Source organism: Bactrocera tryoni, chromosome 3 (genome assembly GCF_016617805.1).
Source record: "Bactrocera tryoni isolate S06 chromosome 3, CSIRO_BtryS06_freeze2, whole genome shotgun sequence".
Classification (NCBI taxonomy): domain Eukaryota; kingdom Metazoa; phylum Arthropoda; class Insecta; order Diptera; family Tephritidae; genus Bactrocera; species Bactrocera tryoni.
In genome coordinates, this window is record NC_052501.1 from 76,704,321 (window position 1) to 76,728,968 (window position 24,648).

Here is a 24,648-nt window from a genome sequence, read left to right on the forward strand (position 1 = left end):
ACTGCATTTGATGTTATCATGCAGAATAATGTCAAATAATAATATTTAACTATTTAAGAAGGAAGTTTAGAAAGGGATACAGAAAGGTCCAGAGAAGTCAGAGTTTTAAGAAACTTGCAGTATACTAACTGAAATCGTTACTACTTTGGTCACAGCTTTCAAAAATTATTTTTGGTCCTAGTTAGAGTAAAATCACTGGACCACCATTTACCAACAACAGTTTTGTGACTTGCCTACTTTCTCCACATTAATTTTAGCTCCACCCTAATACCTATATACCCGCATAAACACGGAAGGCTTACTTCGTGCAATTTACAATTGGCTTCTTCAGCCTACGGAAGATGGCTTCCGCTCTCAGTCAGCACCGAGCTTTTTGTCACACATTTTTCTGACCTATTTATTTATCTGTTTGTTCGCCACTCCAGGTTTGGTAGGCATTACTATGGATCTGGTACAAACAAATTGCCTGTCATTTCTTATGCCAGGCGCAGAGCAGTGTCACAAGGAAGCTGCAGCAAATGCAGGCAGCAGCAAAACAATACCGCCAGCCAGCATAAATGTCTACAGCGGGCAGTCTTTTGCCGCTTGTACACACAGACACATACACACACACTCACAAATGTTTGTGCGCCTCCTGCTGCAACCGGCCGCTTTACCGCCTTACATCCTGTGCCAGCTGCCAGGGCAACAACTGTCAAAGCATTCATCTTACTTTTGCTCAGATTTTCTTGTGACTTATGCGCTGCTTGACACAAATACACACACAAGCACGCACTAGGCGTTCACATATCCTTTCCGTTTCACCAAAAGACCAAAAGTTCACACACACGCACATATACATACACTCCGCCGCACACGCACTTCCGCAAATACTGTGGCATTTAAATTGTGATTGTGCTCTGGTTGACAGCATCGATTGTCGTCGCTTGCTCTCTGTTTTTGCTACGTTGATTTTCGGAAATTAAAATTACGAGCCAGCCGGCATACACTAGAGTATAGTAGGCTAGCTTGACCGCATTCTCCTTGTTTTTCTCTTAAATCGTAAATTGCAAATGTCAATGGTCAATGTGGTGCGCAGTTACACATATGCCTATGTATGAGTGCCTGTGTGTGCAGAGCTCTGCATTTCTACATCCTCTGCACGCTCTGTGGTGCGAGATTAGTGCTTGCAAGTGGCGATAAATTGCTTGAGATTTCAATTTGTTGAAATATTCGCAATCTTAATTAAGATCGCTTTGAAAAATTGCCGAAATATGGCAATTAGGAATTGAGGGACTATAAAGGGAACATTTTGAATTTTTTTGTTGTGGGCTTTATGGCAAATTTTCGTCGGAAATACACAGAATTTTTGGGTACCAGGAAATTTTGGAATTAAATATTTTTTTTATCGCCGAGGCAATTGTTTCATGTAAAATTTTTTTATACCAGTTTTTTCTACCATTCTTGGCTTTGAACAATTTAGATTTGTATTAAAATAAAGCTCTTTGCATTTCCTACATAGTGACCAGCACATCGTCCATGATACGAGCTAATATCTATAAGCTATCTTGTTAATTAAAAAAAGTATTTTAGCGTTGAGATATAAACTTGAAAAGCTGTATACCAATTTTTGAATGATTTTCTGTGTCAGTTTTATACCAAATTTTTATCCCAGTTTTTATGTAAAATTTTAGACCTGTTTATATATAAAAATTTTAGACCATTTTTATATCAACATTTTATACCAGTTTTTATATCAAAAAATTGGACCAGTTTTATATAAAATTTTTAGACAAGTTATGATATCAAAATTTTAGACCAGTTTTTATATTAAAAATTTGGACAAGTTTTTATATTAAAAATTTAGACCACTTTTTATATCGAAATTTTAGACCAGTTTTTAAATCAAATTTTTAGATAAGTTTTATACCAATTTTTATAACTAAGTTGGTTAACATCAAGTTAGATTACGATCAATTTTAACTTAAATAAATTTTGGCTTAAACTTATTTTGAGTAATACTAGCTAAGGTTTAGACCAATTTCGATATAAATCACCTTTATCTTATACCAATTCCTGTCCAGATAATTTTGAAATCTACGGTAATTTTCGCGCCAAAGAAATACAACTAGATAAGCTAAATGGACGTTATTAGTTTGACATGAAAACTACAACAATAAGTTGACTAAGTTTATGAGTTTTAAGTAGGTATGTATAAATTAACAATAAAAGAAATAATCAAATATGTTTCATATTAACAATTCATATACAAATTTTCTCTCAACTGGATCTAGATTATACCAAATAAAGATAAACTGTCTACCAAGTGTTGCCTACATTTAGGGGCATAGAACGACATGCCCCTTTTTTAGCCCCTTTCACATGGGACTTGGTTTAACATGATCGCGGTGGAGTCAAACCATTATTAACCATTAACTTTAGCGGAGTTTGCTAGAAAATATTGCTTTTTCTAAGCAAGTTTTGAAGTCTACTGTGACTTTATTATCCAAGTGTATTTCTTTTCCTTACACTCTTGCTCTCCTTCATGTCGCTCTAGCTGCGTTATAAGTCTGTCATAAAAGCTTTTAAAGGTTCCTGCTGCCAACATTTGAGCGCATCTAATGATTTTTTGTTTTCTATGCAAGTATATTGGCGTTCTGACTATCTGAACAATAATCCCCAAAACTTAAATATGTTGAACTGTTCAATATGAGTACCAAATATGAGCCCCTCCAGGTAATTTATACAAAAAATGTTGTAAATTGGTGGTCAATCTTTCTTAATAGTACTGTGAACTGCCGCCAAAATTTGTAAAAATCGACTGAGTAGTTCGCCTAGTATTTTTGAATATTTAAGAATTTCTTGACGAGCTGAGTTGATTTAGACATGCCCGCTTGCCTGTCTGGCTGTCTATATAAACAGGAACTAAACGCTTAATTATCGACAGAACGATCTGAAATTTCACACATAATATTTTCGCCTTAAAAAGCTCCTTATATTGTGGAATCGGCGATATTAGACTAATATAGCATATAGCTGTCATACAAACTGAACGATCAAAGTCAATTCCTTGTATGGAAAAGTTTTTTGTTTAAGAAGAAATCTTCACGAAATTTGGTACAAGTTATTAACCAAATCAGCGCTACAATCTACGAAGAACTTGTTCAGATAGGACAACTGTAGCATATAGCTGCCCTACAAACTGACCCATCAAAATCAAGTCCTTATATAGAAAACTTTTACATTTGTCAAGCTATCTTTACAAAATTTTGCATGGTTTATTGTTGAAGCTAGCGCTACAATCTCGAAATATATTTTTCAGATCAGATAACTATAGCATGTAGCTGTCATACAAACTGACCGATCAAAATCAAGTCCTTATATGGAAAACTATTTTATTTGTCAAGTTATCTTCACAAAATTTGACACGCATTATTTTCTAAGGCAATGCTACATTCTCGGTACTAATTATTCAGATCCAATCATTATAGCATATAGCTGTTATGCAAATTCATACAATTCAAGATAAGTTTCTTTTTTACACTTTTATGCCATAAGCAATGCATCTGTGAAGGGTATTATGGCTTTCACGTAGTTGAAGTATTGTTTTCCTTGTTTTTGTTTGTGTAGTCAACAGCACATCTTCCGTCACCCGAAATTACACACGACGTAATATGTATGTATTTATACAATATAAGCATTCTAGTATATTAATTGGATATCTGCTACTAAATGAAATAGCGCAAGTAATACTATTAAGAGCTCTAATTGCGCTTTTCGAATTGTCTAATAACTAAATACAATAAAAATTTGTAAATTCAGATGTAAATAACAATTAAAGGCGTGTAATAGAGATACTGTTTGTAGGTGTGGAGATGTGTACGAAGATGCGTATGTATTAAATATGAATATACAGTTATTATATATACACAAATGTGATGCAAGTAATAATTGTAATTGAAGTAATTTATTTCAGCTAACAATACTTTGCACTATAATTTACACAATGCATTGGAGAAGAAGAAGAAGAAGCACAATGCAATGACAATGACGCATTTATTTCATGTTTTTGTAGTTTTCTACTCTTGTTTTTGTTCACATATATATGATATATGTTTAAATAAAGACTTGTGTTCGCTTAATTAAACGAGCGTGGTCAATTAATTGTTGACTTTTACCGTTATAGACGCTTAGAGAAGCTACAAAAGTGCCGAGCAGGCGGCAGCGATGCCTTAAATTAAATGAAAATTTCAATATCACATTGTTTTAGGCGCATAAAAATTAATTGTGCATTTCAGATAAAATAACAAATTGCTACAAAGACAACTACACATGTGGAGTATATTGCTATATATAGGTATGTAGCTGCTGATCTAACTAATCTATGGAAATACGAATGCGAAATTGCAGCGTTGCCTGCAGCTAACTGTGCGAATGCCGAGATAAATACGAAATTCTGCACGGTCAATTGTAATCTGTACACTTACATACACATTTCACCTTGGCTTACATATGTATAGGTATATGTTATGCATATAACTGCATTTATAAACATATTTACATGCACTTGCAGCAATTGTAGCTGGTGCTATGTCATGCATGACTCTTGAAATTAAACTAAATAATTCAGCATTTAGCAGCAGTTAGTTGTTAGCATTGTTGTTGTCGTAGTAATTGTTGTGCTAAGTAAGGGCCTACGACTAGTAGAACCAGTCAAAATTAGTTTGTAATCCACAAGTGCATGTGTATGTGTGTGTGTTTCTTGTCACATACTTGAGAGCGAACGCCGCTGGCATGCAAGCTATCAAATTACACTAGTTAACGAAGCGATAATTTGCATTATTTTCAACACACCCTAATGTTTAGAAAGTTCTAATGTGAAGTTTAGTAAAACAAGGAAGACTTTGGCTGAACTAAAGATATAAGAATCTCCTCTCTTTTAGCATAAAAAGTATAAAAATATCTTTATTTTGATTTATGTCGTTCAGTTTGCTTGGCAGCTATATGCTATAGTAGTCCGATTTGAATAATATGTTCCACGATTATAGCATCGTCTTGTATAATAATCCGTGTAAAATTTCGAAAGATTGGTTGACAAATATAAAAGCTTTTCATACTAGAACTTGATTTTGAGCGTTAGTTTGTACGGCAGCTATACTTTATACTAGTCCAATCTTAACAAGTCCTTTGGAGATTGAAGCGCTGATTTGGGTAATAACCTTCACCAAAGTTTAGTGAAGATATCTCCTTAAATGAAAAAGTTTTCCTTACAAAAAATTTAAATTGGATCGATCAGTTTTTATGGCAGTTATATGTTGTAATGTCACGATATCAACAGTTCCAACAAGTAAGCAGCCTCTTAGCAGAAAAAGTAGCCTGCAAAATTTCAGATCATTATATGGAAAACTGAGGGACTAGTTCGCATATATACACAGACAAACCGACATGGTTCAACTTACTCAGTTCTTAACTTTGATTATTTACACATACTTTATAGAATCTCCGACATTTTCTTCTGGCTGCTACGAAACTTCGTGGTAACTGTGGCTGAAAATATTCTATAACAACTTTTCTAGCTATAAAGTGTAAACAAACAACACTTTCTGCATTCTCACAATAATCGGTTAAAAATAACCGGTATGTAACTAGTTTTTTAACCGGCAACATTCCTCAAAATACCACAATAATTGGTTATATGTAACCGGTATGTAACTAGTTTTTTAATTCCAAAAAATTGTCAACCCGGCAGCATTTTTCCAAATTATTTGGTGAGTAATTTTTTTCGCCACAAAATCAACAAAACCTTATTCTCTAAGTGAAATTAGCGAGCTCTAAGACTTCACAATGGCATATCAGTTTCCTTCGAAAATAAAAAGCATTTTTCTCCACAGAGTATTATACATTTTATGTAAAATACCACAGTTATAGAATTCAACAAAACATATGCACATCTGCGTTCAATATCACGTTGAATCGCACTAGCTCTAGAGCAGAAACCCTCTTATATGCAAAAAAAATATCTTAAGAAAATTGCAATGGCTCACAAGTTAATCAGTCCAAGTGCGAGGGGAAATTTCAGGAAATACTTCTAACATTAGTTTCAAAAAAAAAAAAATGTGGTTATATTATCTTCATTCAGGTATGAGAACTCAGCGCACTCAGTTTTGGTAGATATCAATCACTAATTATTATTAACTATTTTATTATATTGAATATGAGTAATGTGATTGAAGGCCTCCTGAAGTACATCATAATCGGTTTATTAAAATCTTGTAATGTTTTATTGATATCTCTTTTAAAATGATTTTATAGTTTTCACTTAAGATTTTCGCAGAAGAGATAATTCTTATAGGCTGGTGCAGAAGCCTTTGAAAATGATAAAAAAAAGCATAGTATGTTGAATGTCATCGGAAACGAAAGATAAAATAGCACTCATTAAAGGAAAAATAATGTATTAGAGCAATTATAAAAAAATATTTGGAACACAAGAAGATAAGCTTCCATCAGATTTTGTGAAAGAAACAAATTTTCGTAGAAGAAAAAAACCAAACTCTTGGTTTCTTGAATTTTTGTATAAGTTTTTAGGTTATGTGAAAAAAGTCTATATACAAAATTTTTAGACCTTTTCATTGTTTACAACATCGCCATACAACATTTTACTGTATGTCATAGTTTTGCTGGATATCGAAATAAACTATACTTAACGCCTGAAAATTCAACCACCCACCTCCCTTTAGTAGGATATTTTCTTAAAGCTACTTTAGCTTACTGTCACTCATAAAAAACTAACATAAAGTCTCTCTCACAGTAATATTAAGCTCTGTTTGCGACTTAGTATAACAAATAGTTATTTTCATATGATTTCTCGCTTCTATTTTTTTTTTAATTTCTGTACCCGAATTTTTCTACGCTTAATCTAGAGAGTACAAACTTGGCTTGCTACGACTCTGTTAGTTGAACTCTTCTCTTGTCTGAAGATACTACATAATATGTGCACCAATATCTAGGGATTCGAAGTTGATATGGAACACCTGCACGCTTTTATTTTCTTTCCTCTCCGAATCATAAAACCTCCATCGAACCACGCTGATAGCTTTCTTAGTTCAAAAACTCTGTTAAACAGTGTAAAAACTATAACTGGAATTGCAATTTACTGTTAGTGTGGATTATCCTAGTGTTAATACCCGATGTTGTCTGTGCACTTGCATAGCTTAAACTTGCACACAAGCGATCTTCACATTTGCAAAGTCCACTGTTGTTTTGTTTAGCGTTTCTCGCTTGCCGTTTGTTGTACCGGCACACTGTTGCAGCAATTTGAGGCAGTCTGTCTGCACTACAGTGACGCTACACTATATATACTTTGTATATATATTTATATATGTACCGTCCAGCTTCCTCTGCCAGTTTCGGCAAATTGTTTGTCGCATCCTTATCTGGTTTTGGCTCGTGTCGTAGACAATTTAGTTTGAATATTTTAAATTGTTTTCTTGTTCGAATTTCGTGCATACATATTGACAACACATGTTACATATGCCTGCAGGTGTATGTGTCTTTGGTGCAAATATTTCGCATGCAGGAATTTCGAATTGTAGTCTTAAGCTTACTCGCATAGTTACAATCGTTAAAGAGATTTGCTGCATTCAAGTTGAATACTTGACAGCTGCAAATTGCCGTAACAATATTGTGCATCTCTGCATACATATGTGCGTGTGTGTTTGTCGACTTCAAAGCTTTTTGCAACAACATGTGTAATTGTACTTGTCAAGAAATTGAAATAGTTAAAAATCGCAGCAAATGAATTGGATGGTGATGCATTTGTAGCATATTTCTTGAATACCTCGACTAATTGAGGTTAGATTAGGTTAAAAAACACTACTAAATTGGAGACACACTCTAAACTCTTATAAGTGGAGTCCATAGGAGCTTTTACAAGAAAATTATTTTATTGAACATTGAAGATTATATGATCTCGTTTCAAATGGCTATGGAGGAGTCCTAATCTCAAGCCATTATAAGTGGAGTCCAGAAGAGCGTTATATCTATTGTTATATTATTTCTATTATTATACATTGAAGACTGCTATAATCTCAACTCAATTGGCTCTGGAGGAATTCTCTTTCCTAACAATATATCTTAGAAATATATCAAGGAAGTCTCACGACCTTGATTTGGCAGATAAAGATGGCGAAAACATTACATAAAGCTGTAGTCTGTAAAAGTCATGAAAACGCTGAACCTTAGGGAAGATATTTTCATTTTGAATTCTAAGAGAACATTGATCTTTACACATGTGTTTGAGACTCCACCAATTTCATCGCAAACATGCTCGAGAGGTCATCGGATCTTATTTTATAACCCAGAACTAATTAAGGTGAAATATATATCACGTTCTTTTTTCAAAGATAAACGTTCTCTGCATACAGTATTTAATGAAGCTGTAATATTTGCCACAATGTCGCATCTGACATCCATTTCGACTACTGATTTTAATTTAACAGCTGTCATTTTACGTTCACTGGACAAACATTTGACAAACGGTACCAAAAATTCATTTGACATCTTGTTTTGACATCCTTTGATAGCTGTCATCTAATTCGATGTGCTATTCTTTTTCTAGTCGCCGGCTGTTCATTTGACAACCGTTTGGCATCTGTATTCTGACATCCACTTGACATAATATTTTTGACATCCGTTTGACAGTTTTTGTCTAAAATTCATTTGACATCCGTTTTACAATTACCATCTGATAAAAATCTGATAACGTCTGAATGGCTAATATCTGATATCCATTTGTCATCTGGTTTTTCATATTCATTTGATGCCATCTGACGTCAATTTGACAGCTTATATATTAAATCTATTTGACAGCTGCCATCTGCCAACCATTTAACATCTAAGTTTTGACATCTGTTCGAGGGCAGTCATCTTATTGCATATGACGTTCAATTGACAACCGCCATCTCACGTCCATTGGACATCCGTTTAGCATCTGTCTTCGAAGATCCCTCTGACATAGGTTTGAGAGCAGCTATCTGAAACCCATTTGACAGCTGTCTTCTGAGATTCATTTGAGATCTGCCATTTGAGGTCAATCTGACAATCGTTTCACGGCTAGTATCTGACATCCGTTTGAAAACTTATTTTTGACATCAGTTTGACAGCTAGAACCAGATAATCAGTTGACAGCTGCTCTCTGATACTAATTTGATATCCGTTTGACAGAATACTTCCTATGCGTAAGACTAAAGAGATAGGCTGTTAGGCAAAAACTATGACAGTTTCAAAGTGTCTTCTTTCTTTGCTTTACTTCGCCGTGACGAAGGCGCAAAGGACTATAAATCTTTCGCAAAACATTTCTCTTTACAACTCGTAACGTCAACTCATAAGATGTTGGCATCGTTCATACCTCTGCACCATATAACAGGACGGGAATAATGAGTGTCTTGTAGAGTTTGGTTTTTGTTCGTCGAGAGAGGACTTTACATCTCAATTGCCTATTCAGTCCAAAGTAGCAGCTGTTGGCAAGAGCCACACTGATGAGTTTCTTCCAATCAGTTTGCAGACCTTGAGCTTAAATCTTTCACACAGTGCGCTCGATAGAACCTTATACGCGATGTTGAGGAGGCTTATCCCACGGTAGTTAGCGCAGTTTGTGGGGTCTCCCTTTTTGTGGATTGGGCAGAGCACACTTAAATTGCAATCGTTGGGCATGCTTTCGTCCGACCATATTTTACAAAGAAGCTGATGCATGCTCCCTATCAGTCGGGCAATGAAACGTCTGCTCCATCGTCATCGATAGGAGGAATCGGGTTCGCCTTCTCCTGGCGTTATATTTTCCCTACCATTCAGCATACTGGAGAAGTGTTCCCTCCATAATTTTAGTATGCTGTGAGTATCAATCACTAAGCCTAGTGAGATAAAATGTTTAGAAGACAATTCCAACCAAAAGATAAAAGATTTTTGTGTGGAGTCTAATAGTTGCTTAATATTAAAGTAATATAAGTTATATTAGGAGATAAAATCCACCATTCAACCCATTTTCGAAGAAGTGGTTGAGCACGAGTCCACACAAACAATCAATCAATTTATGAAATTAAAATCGTATAGATTTATGTCAACACCAAGCACTGACGAGAAGCTTAAGTATTTCCTGTTAAACTATCTCTTAATTTCCCCACTTAATCGAAGTATTATTTCATATCATCATCTGTATGCATTCCCATATAACTGCAAAAATATCACGCTCGCACTATAAGAAGCTTAATATTCTTAATAAATACTTCCGTTATTGTCGAGGGCGTAAGTGACGAAAGTTACGTGTTTCTCTGTGTGCGCGTGTGGGGAAATTAAAATTGCCCATCCAGTGAAAAATCATTTTAAAAAGTCAATCCATCATTCAATGACAGGCTTAAAATTAAAATAATGCCCAATTGCGAAGGAGTTGAGGGCGGAAATAATACATGGAAAGGCACAAAGTAAAAGCGAGGCGATAAAAGCAAGCATTTTTCAATTGATTTTTTGGACTTTAAGGCGAAATTAAACTTGAGTCAATGTTTTCATTTAATTATGCAAATGTTGGGCCGCAAGTGGGCTGCATGTGGGCACTCCAGCGTCCCCAAAGAGTTGGAGTTATGGAATTATCGTCGTCGTAGCCACTGTTAAGCACACAAGTGAATGCATTTACATGCATGCAATTTACTCACACGCCAGCACAGGCTACGAGAGGTAGCAGATAAATTAGAGAACTTTTGGTTTTAGGTATGACTTCTTCACTCATAAAGATTATGTCAGATAATCCAAAGTATAGTTTGAGAAAATTTAAAATTTAAAGTATGGTGCGTGTCTTTGCTAAAGTGCGCCTCGTTGTAGGCAACGTTTTATTTTATGGACTTGTTACTAGAAAATATGACGAGAATACACTGAAAAGTCTATAGGTCCTTTCGAATGGTTGAAATTGCCATCCTGCTCGAGCAAATCCAATGTTTTTCTAAATATAACGGAAGAAACTGATCTCGTGCCTGAAGAAAATAATATCCAAATACTCTTGTCTTGAACTGCTGTTGGTATTGGCATTTCCTGTGTTTCAAATAGGCCCAGACTTGTTATAATTTTCGTAGACTCCTCTGTTTTGTGAACTGAAAGGTTTTTCCATATTTTCCCAGGTCTCAATTCCTACGACAGAATAAAGAGATGGGAGGTCACACACGACCTTCTATAAGCTTGAAGCTACAAAGATAACTTGAAAATAAAAATGAGATAGGAATGAGTGAAGTATAGTAAATATATAATTCTGTACAGTTGATGCCCCATAAACAAAATTTTGTACTAAGAAAAGCAATTTGGTCACATGTCACACCTCTTGGGAACATTTATAGACTTTATCTATGATAATTATAGTCACAGTTGTGATACTCTTTCATGACAGGTCACCAAGGGTTCAAGAAGCTTTCCTTTCCATGTAAAACCAATTTGAATTCAAGACCCAAATTCATTGCCATTCTTATAAGAACTTACAATGAAGCGTTGCCTACATATAGGATGAAATTTTTTATTCATAACAGTAACTATCCAACACCACTCGTTCTAATACAAACACACATACATTTCAACTGCCGCATGTCACTTAAAATGCATGTTGTTTTAACGCTTTACTGCGTCACTATGCTCTTCTTTCACAGTTGCGCCAATCTGCCGACCCGGTCAACGTTTCGTCTACAGTGCCGGACGACAAGAGACGGTTAAAATTGCCTGCGAAATCGAGGCGAATCCAATGGAGGCGACATACAGCTGGAAATTCAATGCAACACGCGGCGAGGTAATCGACATACCAGCATCACAAATCGCTGTGGACCGTGGACGCAGCATAGCACACTACACGCCCATAACGGAAAATGTAAGTACGCGAAGAAAGCATCGGCAAGTAGTCGACATTGCTGCCATTGCACAGAAGGACGCAGTGGCGGCTGTCGATGTGCTGAAGTGTGGTAAAGTTGAAAGTAACAAAGCAGCTGCTGACTGCGGACGGACTGACTGACTCGATGGCTGGCTGGCTGCATGCATGACTGAGTGGAAGACTGACTAGTTTGTGACTGACTGCCAAGTTTACTGAGTGCGAGGCTGACTAGTTCGTTACTCTTTGACTGACTTGTTTGTGACTGACTGACTGACTAGTTCATAAAAAGGATGGCTCACAGACTGCCAGGCTGACTAGTTTTATAAGCGTTCGTTTGATTGATTTACCGTATGTATGACTGACTGATAAACTGATTGAATGACTGACTAGTTTGCTGAGACTTTGACTGAAGTGGCCGTCTGCTGAGCGTTCCGTGAGTTCAACGCTACGCAGTATTTGAATTGATCGAATGTCAGCGGTATGAATTATGATGTGTTGCCTCTGTCATGCCATTACTGGCGTTGCAAAATGCTTTGTAGGACTCACGTGACTTCTGCATTTTTCAACATACGCACACAGGTATGTGTATTAGGGTGTTCGTTATTTTCTAAGCTGACGTTATAGTTTTTGTCTTAAAACGAAGTGCTTTATATATTCAGCGTTACTCATACGACATGGTGTACTCTATGCTCAGGGTACTTAATACATAATTTTAACTGGCGTATAACTTTTAAAAGGGTGATCTTATGGAAAAAATCAGTAGGAACTTTTTGTAGAGCGATAAGTCTAGTAATAAACTATGATTTCTTTAAAGCAGTAGGTTTAGTTTGCTTATACAAAATATCCAGAAAACCATTTTAAATATAGGAGTTTACAGGAGAAGTAGAATGCTTAAGGCACGGTTTAAACTGAAAATATCGACCATGTTTATGCTCGATAATTGTTTTTGAGGCAAAAACTGAAATTTCGCTCCGCGTTCGCAATAAAAGTTGCTTAGTGTATAACAGACACCCTAATGTATTCCTCCATATATGATGTGTGCCTGCACGACAGCTAACTTTCCCGTCACTCGCATGCATTTATGCACGCGCCTGTGTCGCCTCGACGATAAATCATCAATTTTCCAATAGATTCGCATAATTTTCCAACTGAATTGCGGTTTTGAATTCACAATGAACCTGCAACGACAACTACCAAGCGACAATAACAATGCGGCATACAAAAGGGGTCAACGTCAGCCAGCTAGCAGCCGTCAATTTGCTTAGCCTAAGGTCGTTAAGCATAGCAATATACCGTTATTTGTGCACGGCTCTGACATGCAAATGTGCTGCAACACATATACGCACATGTATATACCAACACATACAGTGTGGCATGCATCAGGCAGGCACACTAATAAATTTTGCACTATTTTTTCGCAATTTGCCCATACAGCCTTTTTATGCTAACTTGTGTTTTCTTTTCATGTGTTTTCTTTTCTCTTTTGCTTTTTCTCGTCGCTTCTCTTCTTTGCAGGACTATGGCATATTGCTCTGCTGGGCGAGCAATGAACTTGGCGATATGACTGAACCGTGTGTTTACACCGTGACGCCAGCAGGTGAGTGTGAGTAAACAATAACAACAACAACACGTTACGGCAAGTGTGAAAATACTTAACACGCATGCGAAGCAGAAGGCAGAAAAAAAGCACTGAATTGAAATGTGCGAAAAGCACTAGGGCAACTGTAGTAGTAGTTTTTGTTGCTGTAGCTGTAATGGCAGTACGCCGAAAAAGTGGTTACACCCCGCGCTAATAAATACGCGCACTATTCGTTTGTGTTGGCGCCACGGTGTCACCAGCGCCACTTGCAACATGTCAATTGCGCTTGCGGCAGACAGACTTTTTATTCGGGATCTTTGCATTATAAAGGCTGTGCTATGATAGGCTTTTTATAATTTTTTACGTTTGCTAAGTCAAAAATGGCGAAGGCGTTGCATGGACGCCTCTTTACTGGCTGTTGGTGTTTGCCTTTGTAGAGAGCAAATGCTTGCATATATTTAACTGAACATTTTTTCGCTTATAAAGAAATAGTATAATGAAAAGAAAATTGTGTTAGGTGGCAACTATACTCAGAAAAATTTTATGATTTTTTATATCTAAAAGGAAACGTTGGAAACCCTAAATATATATATGTATATATATATGTACAAAATAGTAAAATGAAAAACAATAAGTGTTTGGTGGCAACTCTACTCAGAACAGATTTATAATTTTTTATATCTAAAAGGGAACGCCGGATTCTGTATATAAAACAATTATATACATATATACAGATACCATATACGTGAGTAGCTTTACGAACTGAGTCAATTCTTAATCCATTCTTTCCAAGAAGCTGCACAATTTTCGGAATCAGTCACTATAGCATATAACTTCCATGTCAACTGTTTGATCAAAATCAAATTCTTGTAAGAAAAAAAAATTTCATTAGACGAGGTATCTTCAAGAAATTTGGTGGAAAATATTTTCTAAGGTATCACTATAATCTTCAAGAATATTTTTTAAATCGGACTACTTTAGCCATATAAACTGACCCATGAAGTTTGAATCCTTGCATGAAAATTTTTTTAATTTCTCGGGATATATTCCAGAAATTTATTATTTTCTATAAAAATGGCGCAATCCTCAAAGAAATAGTTCAGTTCGGATCACTATAGCATATAGCTGCCATATAAGCTGATAGAAAAACTGAGCTGAGCCATTGCTTGGCTTCACTTTGTTGCAATAACGGCAGATAAAATCTGAAGGCTCTTTTGAACATTGCTTTCATGTTAACAGTTCTCGGACAGATATAAATCTGCGTCTGTATCGGCTATATGGACCCGACTACTCTCATAACGTTACCAGAGAACGGGTTTAGGGCCCATAAATTCCTTATCCTCCAGCAACCTTTTCAGAGCATTAGTTAGCCAAGACCTAAACCCAAATTTCTTGTTACCACAGAACTTCGCTTTAGTATTCAATTTGCAGTTACTAGGAAAAGAGGCAGCTCCCGCGGTCCAACGGCTAGGATAGGACCCACAAATTCCTGTTTCCGGTTACTGTCGACATTTACGCAGCACCTGAGTCAAGCAAATCACAAGCATGGCTTCCAACGAGTGCACAGCATCACCACAGCACTTAGTATCATAAACGCCTAGATAGTTCATGGACTCAACCAAAAACCACCCTGTGAGAGAACGATCCTCGTAGCGTTGGACTTATCAACAGACAATCAGGCAACGCTGCTTGAGGAAATCCAAAAATCTGCTATTTGTCCAGGGTTGAAGAGGTGGACTGTGAACTACCTGAGCAGTTGACAATCTTCCGTACTGTTTCGAGATAAAAACTCTAAATTGAGAAGAATTAAACGAGGGGTTCCACAGAGTGGTGTGCTCTCCCCCTTGCTGTTTAACATCTATATCTACAAACTCACTCAACCAACAGAAGAAATTTCAATCAGCCAGTACGCTGATGATTGCACGATAATGACGTTGGGTAATGGAATCGATGGCATGTGCTCAAAAGCAAAATTCTATATCTCCAACCTTTCTCACTTCCTGGCTGAACGAAACCTAGTACTCTCTTGCACTAAGTCCACAGCGACCATATTCACAAACTAGACGAGGGAGTACAATCTGGACTTTAATAATGCAGTCGATGGCGTTAAAATTCTGACTGTCAGTAACCCTAAGGTATTAGGTGTAGCATTCGACTGCCTGTGTTTCTTCATTCCTCAAATGACCGCGATTTTTGCTAAAGTACAGAGCTGCTACCAAATCCTCAAGTCGCTAGCCGACAGCATATGGGGAAAAGACAAATAAATGTTATTGGCAACATACAAGGCAATCGGCCGGCCGGTCGCCGTAAAAATACGGTCGCCTGAATAAAGTGAAATGCAGAAGAGGAAGCACTTTGGATTATTATGGGAAGTATCTTGATGTTTTCCATCGAACACATGCTCCCAGTTAAGGAGCATATCGAACTCCTCACCAAGCATTTTCTGCTGGGTGTTTTTGTATAAAACTTCCCTGCAGGCATCTGTCATATCTGACACCCCACTTTCGATGGTCCGACTCCGTCGAAACTGCAAGTTTCCTGGGAGTAACGTTGGATGACCTCGATGACAAGTTATTTGAACTAGATAACCGTTACAACAACAGCATTTCTAACCTTTCAGCCCTGGACGTCGACATTGCGATAGAGCTTCTAATAGCCACACAACAAAAAAAAGTTTAGTCTTACTGAGTGCAAAGAGCGCACTGGATCACTTACGATCGATTTTGACTTAAAATAACTTTGAAAGGGGAGCAACGACCTGTTTCTATTATAGTGGTAGCGGCACTAGGGTGCCTTTCCTTGCTTGCTCAATAGCTTTATAGTACCTGGGATTTCTTTGTGACCTGATACCGAAATTACTGTTATCACAAAGTGACTCGATGCTAATGATAACGAGGTGAGGCGTTCCTTAACCAGCCCTAAACGCACGGTTAGTGTGAGCTCAAGATTATTAACATCGCCACCCTCTTATTAAAGTGTACGGGTTTGTTGTTGTTCTAACGGATATCTAATGCCCTTTAGGATGAAAAGGATTATCTAGGTTGTCGTTGACGTCATTTATCGGGAGGCCCACGAAACGCGCTGTTTCGACGGGGTCGGACCAAAGGGAAAAAGGTGTTAGATGAGTGGGGTTGGCGGGGCATGCAAAGAGGTGACAGGATCATGCGGAGACTCTTTGCACGCAGGACATATGTTGGATATGTCGGGGTCTATTCTGCACAAGAAGAAATTTCATCCGGCAAGGGCTGTTTTTTTCGGCGACCTAACCCCGTTTGGTTCGGTGAGTAATTATGAAAGTGTACGGCCGTGTCCAGCAGTCCCTCGATCCAATTTAACTTTATGCTGATGAATTCGATTTAAATGCAAAAGCATATTGCCAAAGAATTTATTGTTAGAGACCCTATTAAGCCTACCGATGTGAGCTGTTTTCAGGGTTATCGCTTTTGAAAAAAGTTCTTGCCGTAATAAACTCATTAAGCCATTAAAACAAATAAATGATTTCTACTGTTAGTACAACTTTTTTATTCAAACAGGCATTCAAAATTTCACAGCGGCTTTGAGGCAAATAACTAAAGACCATATCTTTACATCTTTTTGGCCCGCAAGCGCTTTTTTCCAACACAGCTTTTTAGATTAGCGTCAAATGACAAAGTTTTGCTCGCCAGCGTTTTCTATTCAAATTGCAAGCGTAACCAAAGCATATAGCAAACTCGATTTTTTTCTGCCTCAGCAACATGTATTTCATGCCGAAAACGAAATTTCCAAAAGAAAAAGAATACAAAAAAATTGCACTAACACTTTTTTTTCATTTTTTTTTTTCACTACACAGGCGAACCGGATCCATTGGTTAACTGCACGCTACTCAATCAAACGTCGACCGGCTTTCAAATTGAATGCATCGAAGGCTTCAATGGCGGTCTGGAGCAGGATTTCATAATGGAAGTGTATGTGAACGGAACGACACGCTATCCGAAAGTTTTTCGATCAAAGTGAGTAGACCATTCGGCCACGCACGTCACGCAACACGCTGGCCTTCACCCCAAAACTAAACCAAAACTCAACAAAGCCGCCTGCTGCAACCAACAGCGCTGGCAATATATCCCTATCCCACCCAGCTTCGCTCGAACACTCAGCAATTCCGGCTATTCATGCCTAAAATTGTGCTGAATGACCACTGGCAGCTCCGCAATATACGTCCATTTGTTGGCCTGACGCACAGCTGCCACACTTTCGCCTGACATACGAGCACACATAGAGTGGCAACTGCAAATGCTGACAACAACAGCAACCAACAAAACTGCGTCCTGTGACGCCGAATTTCACTTCAATTGCGGCATTTGTGCGCTCGACTTTTTTTCGATTAATTCTGCAAATCTTCTATACACCACACTTTTGTCTCTACTCATTCGCATTACCTTCCTCTCTGTCCCTCCACTTTTTTTCATTTTACGCTACGTTCTGCTCGGTTGATTTTGAATGGTTGACTTACTTTTTTTCTTTCTCTTTTTTATGTGCGCTGCTGCCATGCCTGTTCCTGGTGACTACTTTTATTGCCTGCTGTCACAATTCAAATGCCTAAAATGCAACAATAACAATAACAATAGAACACCGTATTTCGAAATGCGCGGGTTGGTGCCTGGTGCCGGCTACAATGTCTTCTTGGTGGCGCACAACGAGAAGGGACGCAGCAATGCAACCATCCTGCAAGTGTATACGCTCAAGGATCCGGAGAAGCAGACGGGTGAGTGACTTCAAACGTACAATTATAATTTTGTATTGTTATATTATTAGCACTTACTTACTATGTAGTTATGTAGCTAAATAATTTCTTAGATTTTTGTAGAAACTCTTACGGCTACACATACATATATTATTTTAAGGACAACACAGCGTAATTTAAATAATAAAATAAATACATTTCGCTGGCTTTATGGCATACTTGTATATGTAAATCGTTCTCATATTTTTAAGTATCTTAATTTAACTCATTTAATATTGGATTAATTAACTAATATATATTTTTTTAAATTTATTCTATAACATATATTTTTGATTTAAAAAACAAATTAAAAAATAATTAAGGGCTTAAGTTAATTTAAATTAAATTATGTTACTTAAAATTACTTAAGTTTAGTTAATAATAAATTGGAAATTCATAAGGCTATATATGTTTTTGTAATTTTGAGAATTAATTCATTAATTTTTAATTAATTTATTAATTGAATAAATAATTAATATCATTTAAATAATTTAATTAATTTTTAATTAATTTATTAATTAAATAAATAATTAATATTATTTTTTTAATTTAATTAATTTTTAATTAATTAATAAATAATTAATATTTTTTTAAATTTATTTCGCAAAATATTAATTAAGTACTTTTTTAGATTGCAAAGTTAAATTTTTAAGCATTTACTTAACATTAAAGTAAGCCAATTTAACTTAGTGTAGTTAATCTATTTAATTTAAGTCATATTAAGTTAGACTAAATTAAGCCAAAAAATATTATTTAAAGATAAATTGAGAAATTTTTAAATTAAAAGATATAAAAATTTATATTTTAATACAGCCCGGAGTTTCTTTATAATTTCTTAATTATTTATATACAATTTATTTATTTTTAAATTAATTTCAAAAAAATTTAAGTTCTGCAATATTTCTAAATTTATAAAATTTAAGTAGTTTTAGCACCTAATTTAATTAAATTTAACTCATATTAACATTAATTTATTCGCTGAAATAGAAGAGTAAATTAAAAATTAAGTGATATCTATAATACTTTAACTCAAATTAAATAAGATTTCTTAATTATTGTTGAATGAATTTTTATAATAAAATATTACTTAATTTTTTCTTATTTAAGCCATGATTTTAATTTTTAAATTACATATTTTTATCACTTTAAAGAATTAAGCTTAACTTAAATTACTTAAATCTAATTATTAATGAAATTAATTTACTTTATTTTCATCCATTTAATTTAAAAATAATTTATTTTATTTTCATTTTAATTAATTTACTAAATTTCACTTAACACAATATTAAATAAACTTCATTTTAGGTTTTTTTCCTTCATTTTAATTAATTTAATTTGTAAATACTTTAATTTAGTTTAATTTTAATTAACTAACTTAATTTCATTTAAATTTGATTATTTTCTTTAATACATTTGTTTTTATTTTGTTAAATTAAGTAACTATTTAATCTTTTATTTTCATATTGTTATCACTTGAATTAATTTACCTGATTTTAGTTAATTTAAATTTTAAATATTTTAATTTAAATTAATTGACTAAATTGTATCTTAATTTATTTTTAATAGTTTTTAGTGTTTTTTTTATTTAATTTACTTAGCATTTATTATAACTTTAGCAATAACATTAATTTTTGATTTATATATTTTATCACTTTAATTAATTTAGGTTAACATTAATTGCTTGAGTTTAATTAACAATTATTTTAGTTTTCTACATTTTAATTTATTTAATTTTTAAACAATTTAGTTTTAATTAAATAACTAATTTTCATTTTACCTTTTTAAAATATTTTTTTTTAAGTTTGTTAATTAATTTAAATTTTTTATAATTTGGCTTTAAATAATACTTTGGTTTTATTTAGTCTGATATATTTGTGTAATTTATTTGTATATTAAATTTATAATCATTTAATTTCAAAATAATTGTGTTAATTTAAATAGAATTTAAATCAAATTTAAGTTGTGTTAGTTTAATTGATTTAAATTAATTCTATTTAAATTTCAATTGTTAAATTATTATGCTTTTGTTCGGTTAGATTAATTAAATTAGATCTTATTTAATTTAAATTAATATTATTAAGTTTGTATTTAGCACAAATTTAATTTATTATAATTAATAGCATCGATTTTTTCAAAGTAATTTAAATCTTAATTTTAATTTTAATTTGACTTTCATCATTTTAATTTTAGTTAATTGTTTTTTAATTTTATTTACTTCTTATTTAATTTAATTTTAATTATTTTTTTGTTTTTAATATATCTTTCTTACTAAATCTGTTCTTTTCGGGAAATGCAGCTGATTTTTGCAAGTTTTTTTTATGGAATCCATTTGGTAATCCACGGCAGAGTAAACTTTAAAAGCTCTGTAAATGGCTCTGTCTCTAGACAACTTTTCAGAGTCTATTATCTTGATTTTAACATTTTCCATGGGTGTTTTTTGTCTTCTTATACCGCCATGATTACAAATTTTCTATCCAAAACCATTCTCAAAAACTTCAGAATCTAGCCGACAACTACTCAATAAGTACCATAATATGTATAGACAAAAGTCTTCAAGCTCCTTATGAAAAAAATGATCTTCAAAAGAAGTCACCCCCTACCAATTAATTGAACTGACTGTAGAAGTCGACGAATTAAACTTTCTTGCTGATATCAGCTATAAAATATGTATAAATGGCTGCGAATTATTTTGTATAAAATCGATCAAAGCAGAAACTTTATTCGGCAAAGTATAGGAATGTAAGGGAAATTTTAGATCGTTTGTCAATTATTTTTTAAGTTTATAAAACAAGAATGGCTAAAACAATTTGTGACTTTCTAAAAAGCTATATAGCTTACTCGGAAGATGGCAAGTATAGAGCCCTAATTCAAAATTGAGCTAACCAGTTTAAACCACTCTAATCTAAATTTCATTTTCTGAACTGCTTATAGGAATAATGTAATACTGGTATCCTTCTGGGTTTACCACTTAAATATACACTTTTGGTGTGGTATTTATTAGTTACAGTTAGATAAGTTATAAGCTCCTCAAATATTACATCCAAATCTTCAGAAACCTGATCTACATACATCAATATAATTTTCATCGTCGGCAAACTTGACGATTTTACAGTATAAACTGCGGTTGATGAACGCTGAGTTAGTAGCTACTTTCTTACGTAATTAGGAATGACAAATGTCAAACCTTAAGTTATGGGTACTTCAAGATATCTTTGTAGAATTTCAGGAAATTTATTATTTTTTCCCTTTTTAATTTTCATTTAAATTTTTTCAAGAAAATGCTTTTTTGTGTTAAAATTATGTTATAAAAATTTCTTTTAAATTTTGTTTTGAATTTTTAGTCGTTATTACTTACAAAAAAGGTGGCATGATTTCGCCGCCACGCTTTTACGAACCAACAACTGCCACTAGTATTCTAACAACACAAATCTACAACAGTACAATAACAAAAATTAAAACAGATAAAAGTAAGAATTAGCCCCCAGTGTCCAACAAACAACGCATATGCATTGAAAAACCAGACATTTACATACATTAGGGTGGTCCTTAGGAAAACAAATGATAGGAACTTTAAGAATTATCGAAAGTAATGATCATACAATATGCAATGAGATCACTACATACATAATTTGCTGCCGAAAACGGTTACTAAGAAAACACTATAAAAAAGCAAATAAAAATGTTCAAAACTTGCCGGAAAACGGTAAGAAAATACGTGGATTTTAACGAAAATCGGTACTGAAATAAATTCAAATTTCGATGTGTCTATGATTAAAAAAATAAAAAAACTTTTTTTGGGTTAAACCGGGAAAAATTATGTTGATTTTTACCGAAAATTGGTACTAAAATCAATTGAAACTAGTTTCAATTTATCTATGATTAAGAAAAATTAATAAAAATGTTTAAATATTACCGAAAGCTGCCAATAAAAAATGTTGATTCTTTACCGAAAATCGGTACTAAAACAATTTGACATTTCCATTTATATAACATTAAACAAAAAATACAAAATATTCAAATATTACCATAAATCGGTAAAATAATATCTATGTTGATTTTTACCGAAAATCGGTATTAAAAAAATTAAGAATTTGAAATGTCTAAAAAGCAAAAAAAAAATAAAAATAGTCAAATATCACGAAAAATTGGTAATAAAATTTGCTGATTTTTTACCCAAAATCGGTTCCGTAATTAATTGAAATTTCGATTTGCCTATCAGTAAAAAAAAATTAAAAAATACCGAAAATCGGTAATAATGGATGTTGATTTTTTACCAATAATCGGTACTATAATTAATCAAATATTACCGAAAATCGGTAAAAGCATATTCGGAAATAACACATATTAATGTTAGTACACATTAGGGTTGTTTAAAGCGTGTAAAAAGCGCCCAAAAAGCAAATAGTTATCTCAATTATTATAAACTCATCTGTAATTGAAATGAAATCAGTACCGATTTTAGGTAAAATTTGTATCTTTTACTGAACTTTTGTGAATTAAACCAATGTGTAATCAAAAAATATTCAGCTATGCCATCGATAAAAGCATTGAATTGAAGAAAATTTATTGAAAAAATCCACTTTCAGCAGTTAAGGACCACCCTAATATATACAATCACTCCACCGTAGTATTTGTTGGCATAAATGATTTACAAGCCCTCCCTCCAACCACAATATCCTTTCATCGCTAAACTACGTTTGTCCATGAACTAATAACGGTCATCAATTCTCACCGCTGCCAATGCGTAACATCATTGTATGTATTCCTTTTTTTCAGATCTCTCGCTCGCCTATGCGCCCGTAATCGAGGATATCCGGCCATTTCTCGGCATACTGGTCGGCATTGTGGGCAGCATATTCCTGGTGGCGCTTATCATTGTCATTATTGTTCGCATGCGCGGCTCGACGGGACGCGATCGCAATAATTACTCGCATCCAACGACGACCACTGGGCGTGGCAATAATAATAATGGCAGCGTCAGCATCGGTACACTACACAATGGCCAATCAATACAGGATATACGCATCGGTCGGGATACCTGCCATGTGACGAGCAGTTTAGATAGCATAGACAAGAATCCGGATATAATACCGCAAGGTGGGTGGCAACAACTACACAATACAATACATTTTACAGTTGCACAATAGCAACGGTAATGGTTTGTGGTAAAGAGTGTGTGTGTTTGGTTGTTTGCTGCCAACTATTCTTCCATACACACACACAGACACATACACAGATGTACATAACTGCAAAACTATAATTAATGCCGACTTGTTTCGCCTTGTTTCTTGTCTCACTATGTTTGTAGATGGTCGTGACGATGATGAGGAGTGGACCACCAAGGGACATAATCGCGCTTATGCAACAGCCGCGCTGGCGGAGCAGAACGCCGTCATCACCTCATCCACGTATGATCATATAATGCCAACATATGCTGTTGTCGATAAGAAGTCGGCAGTGCAGCATTTGCAACAATTACAACAACAACAACACCAGCAGCAGCAGCAACATCAACAACAACAACAACCGCCGCCGCCACACGGCCAATACATACACTACAATGCGCTGATACCGGTGAGCAAAATGGGCGGATATGCTGCGCAGCAGCAGCAACAACAACAGCAACAGGCGCAGCAGCAACTAAATAAGGTATATGCAAACACACACATACATGCATGCATGCATACAAACCGACAAAATGAAGCCAAATAGCGCTCTAAGCAAGCCGAAACCAAGCCAATTGTCGCCAAATAGGCCGAGCCATTACAAGCAGTACCGTTAATCCGGCTTGGCTGCAACAAAGCGCCGCACCTTTGCAACACAGCGCCATCGCACTAATGTACCAACAATGTGCGCTCAAGTCGTGCTTATTTATGGCTGCCACTGTGTGGCTTAGAAATTTATCACCGCTGCGCATAAATGTTGCCACATTATGTTGCCGCATGCGGTGGCCGACAACAAAATATGGTCGCTTATGCGCTGGAGCGCACTGTTTCGCACGCTTTTCGACGCTGTTGTTCGGTGGTTTTGGCTGTCATTTGGAAAATTGATAATCCCAAATGCATTTCGGTCCATTGTTCTTTTGTTTGTTCACGCATAATTCGGGTCGCTTAGTATTGTTCGAAACGTCCTGTGAAAACAGTACACTGACTTATATAGAATGGTACCTTTTATGTGGTTACCGTTTCAATTCACTTCGAAAAGAATTCGAAATATAATTTTTTGAAATTGGAGTTTTCGAAATCGATTTTTTTCGAAATATATTTTTTTCGAAATATATTTTTTTCGATTTTTTTCGAAATCGAATTTTTTCGAAATCGATTTCTTTCGAAATCGATTTTTTTCGAAATCCAATTTTTTTCGAAATAGAATTTTCCGAAATTGTTTTTTTTCTAAATCTAATTTTTCGGAATCGAAATTTTTTCGAAATTACATTTT

General features: G+C 34.8%; 1 protein-coding gene across 7 annotated transcripts in view; it reads left to right on the plus strand.

The window, feature by feature from the left end:
* Positions 1–24,648, plus strand: part of LOC120770434 — a 295,387-nt gene that overhangs the window by 245,174 nt on the left and 25,565 nt on the right. For 3 of the 7 annotated variants that reach the window (XM_040097896.1, XM_040097901.1, XM_040097898.1), the window contains 7 exons: positions 11,658–11,872; positions 13,388–13,475; positions 17,281–17,440; positions 18,056–18,192; positions 21,552–21,677; positions 22,987–23,307; positions 23,519–23,859. In XM_040097896.1, the coding sequence (XP_039953830.1) occupies positions 11,658–11,872; positions 13,388–13,475; positions 17,281–17,440; positions 18,056–18,192; positions 21,552–21,677; positions 22,987–23,307; positions 23,519–23,859 (1,388 nt within the window). The remainder of the gene's footprint in view (positions 1–11,657; positions 11,873–13,387; positions 13,476–17,280; positions 17,441–18,055; positions 18,193–21,551; positions 21,678–22,986; positions 23,308–23,518; positions 23,860–24,648) is intronic. The other 4 variants (XM_040097897.1, XM_040097902.1, XM_040097899.1 and 1 more) reach the window with 3 other exon arrangements.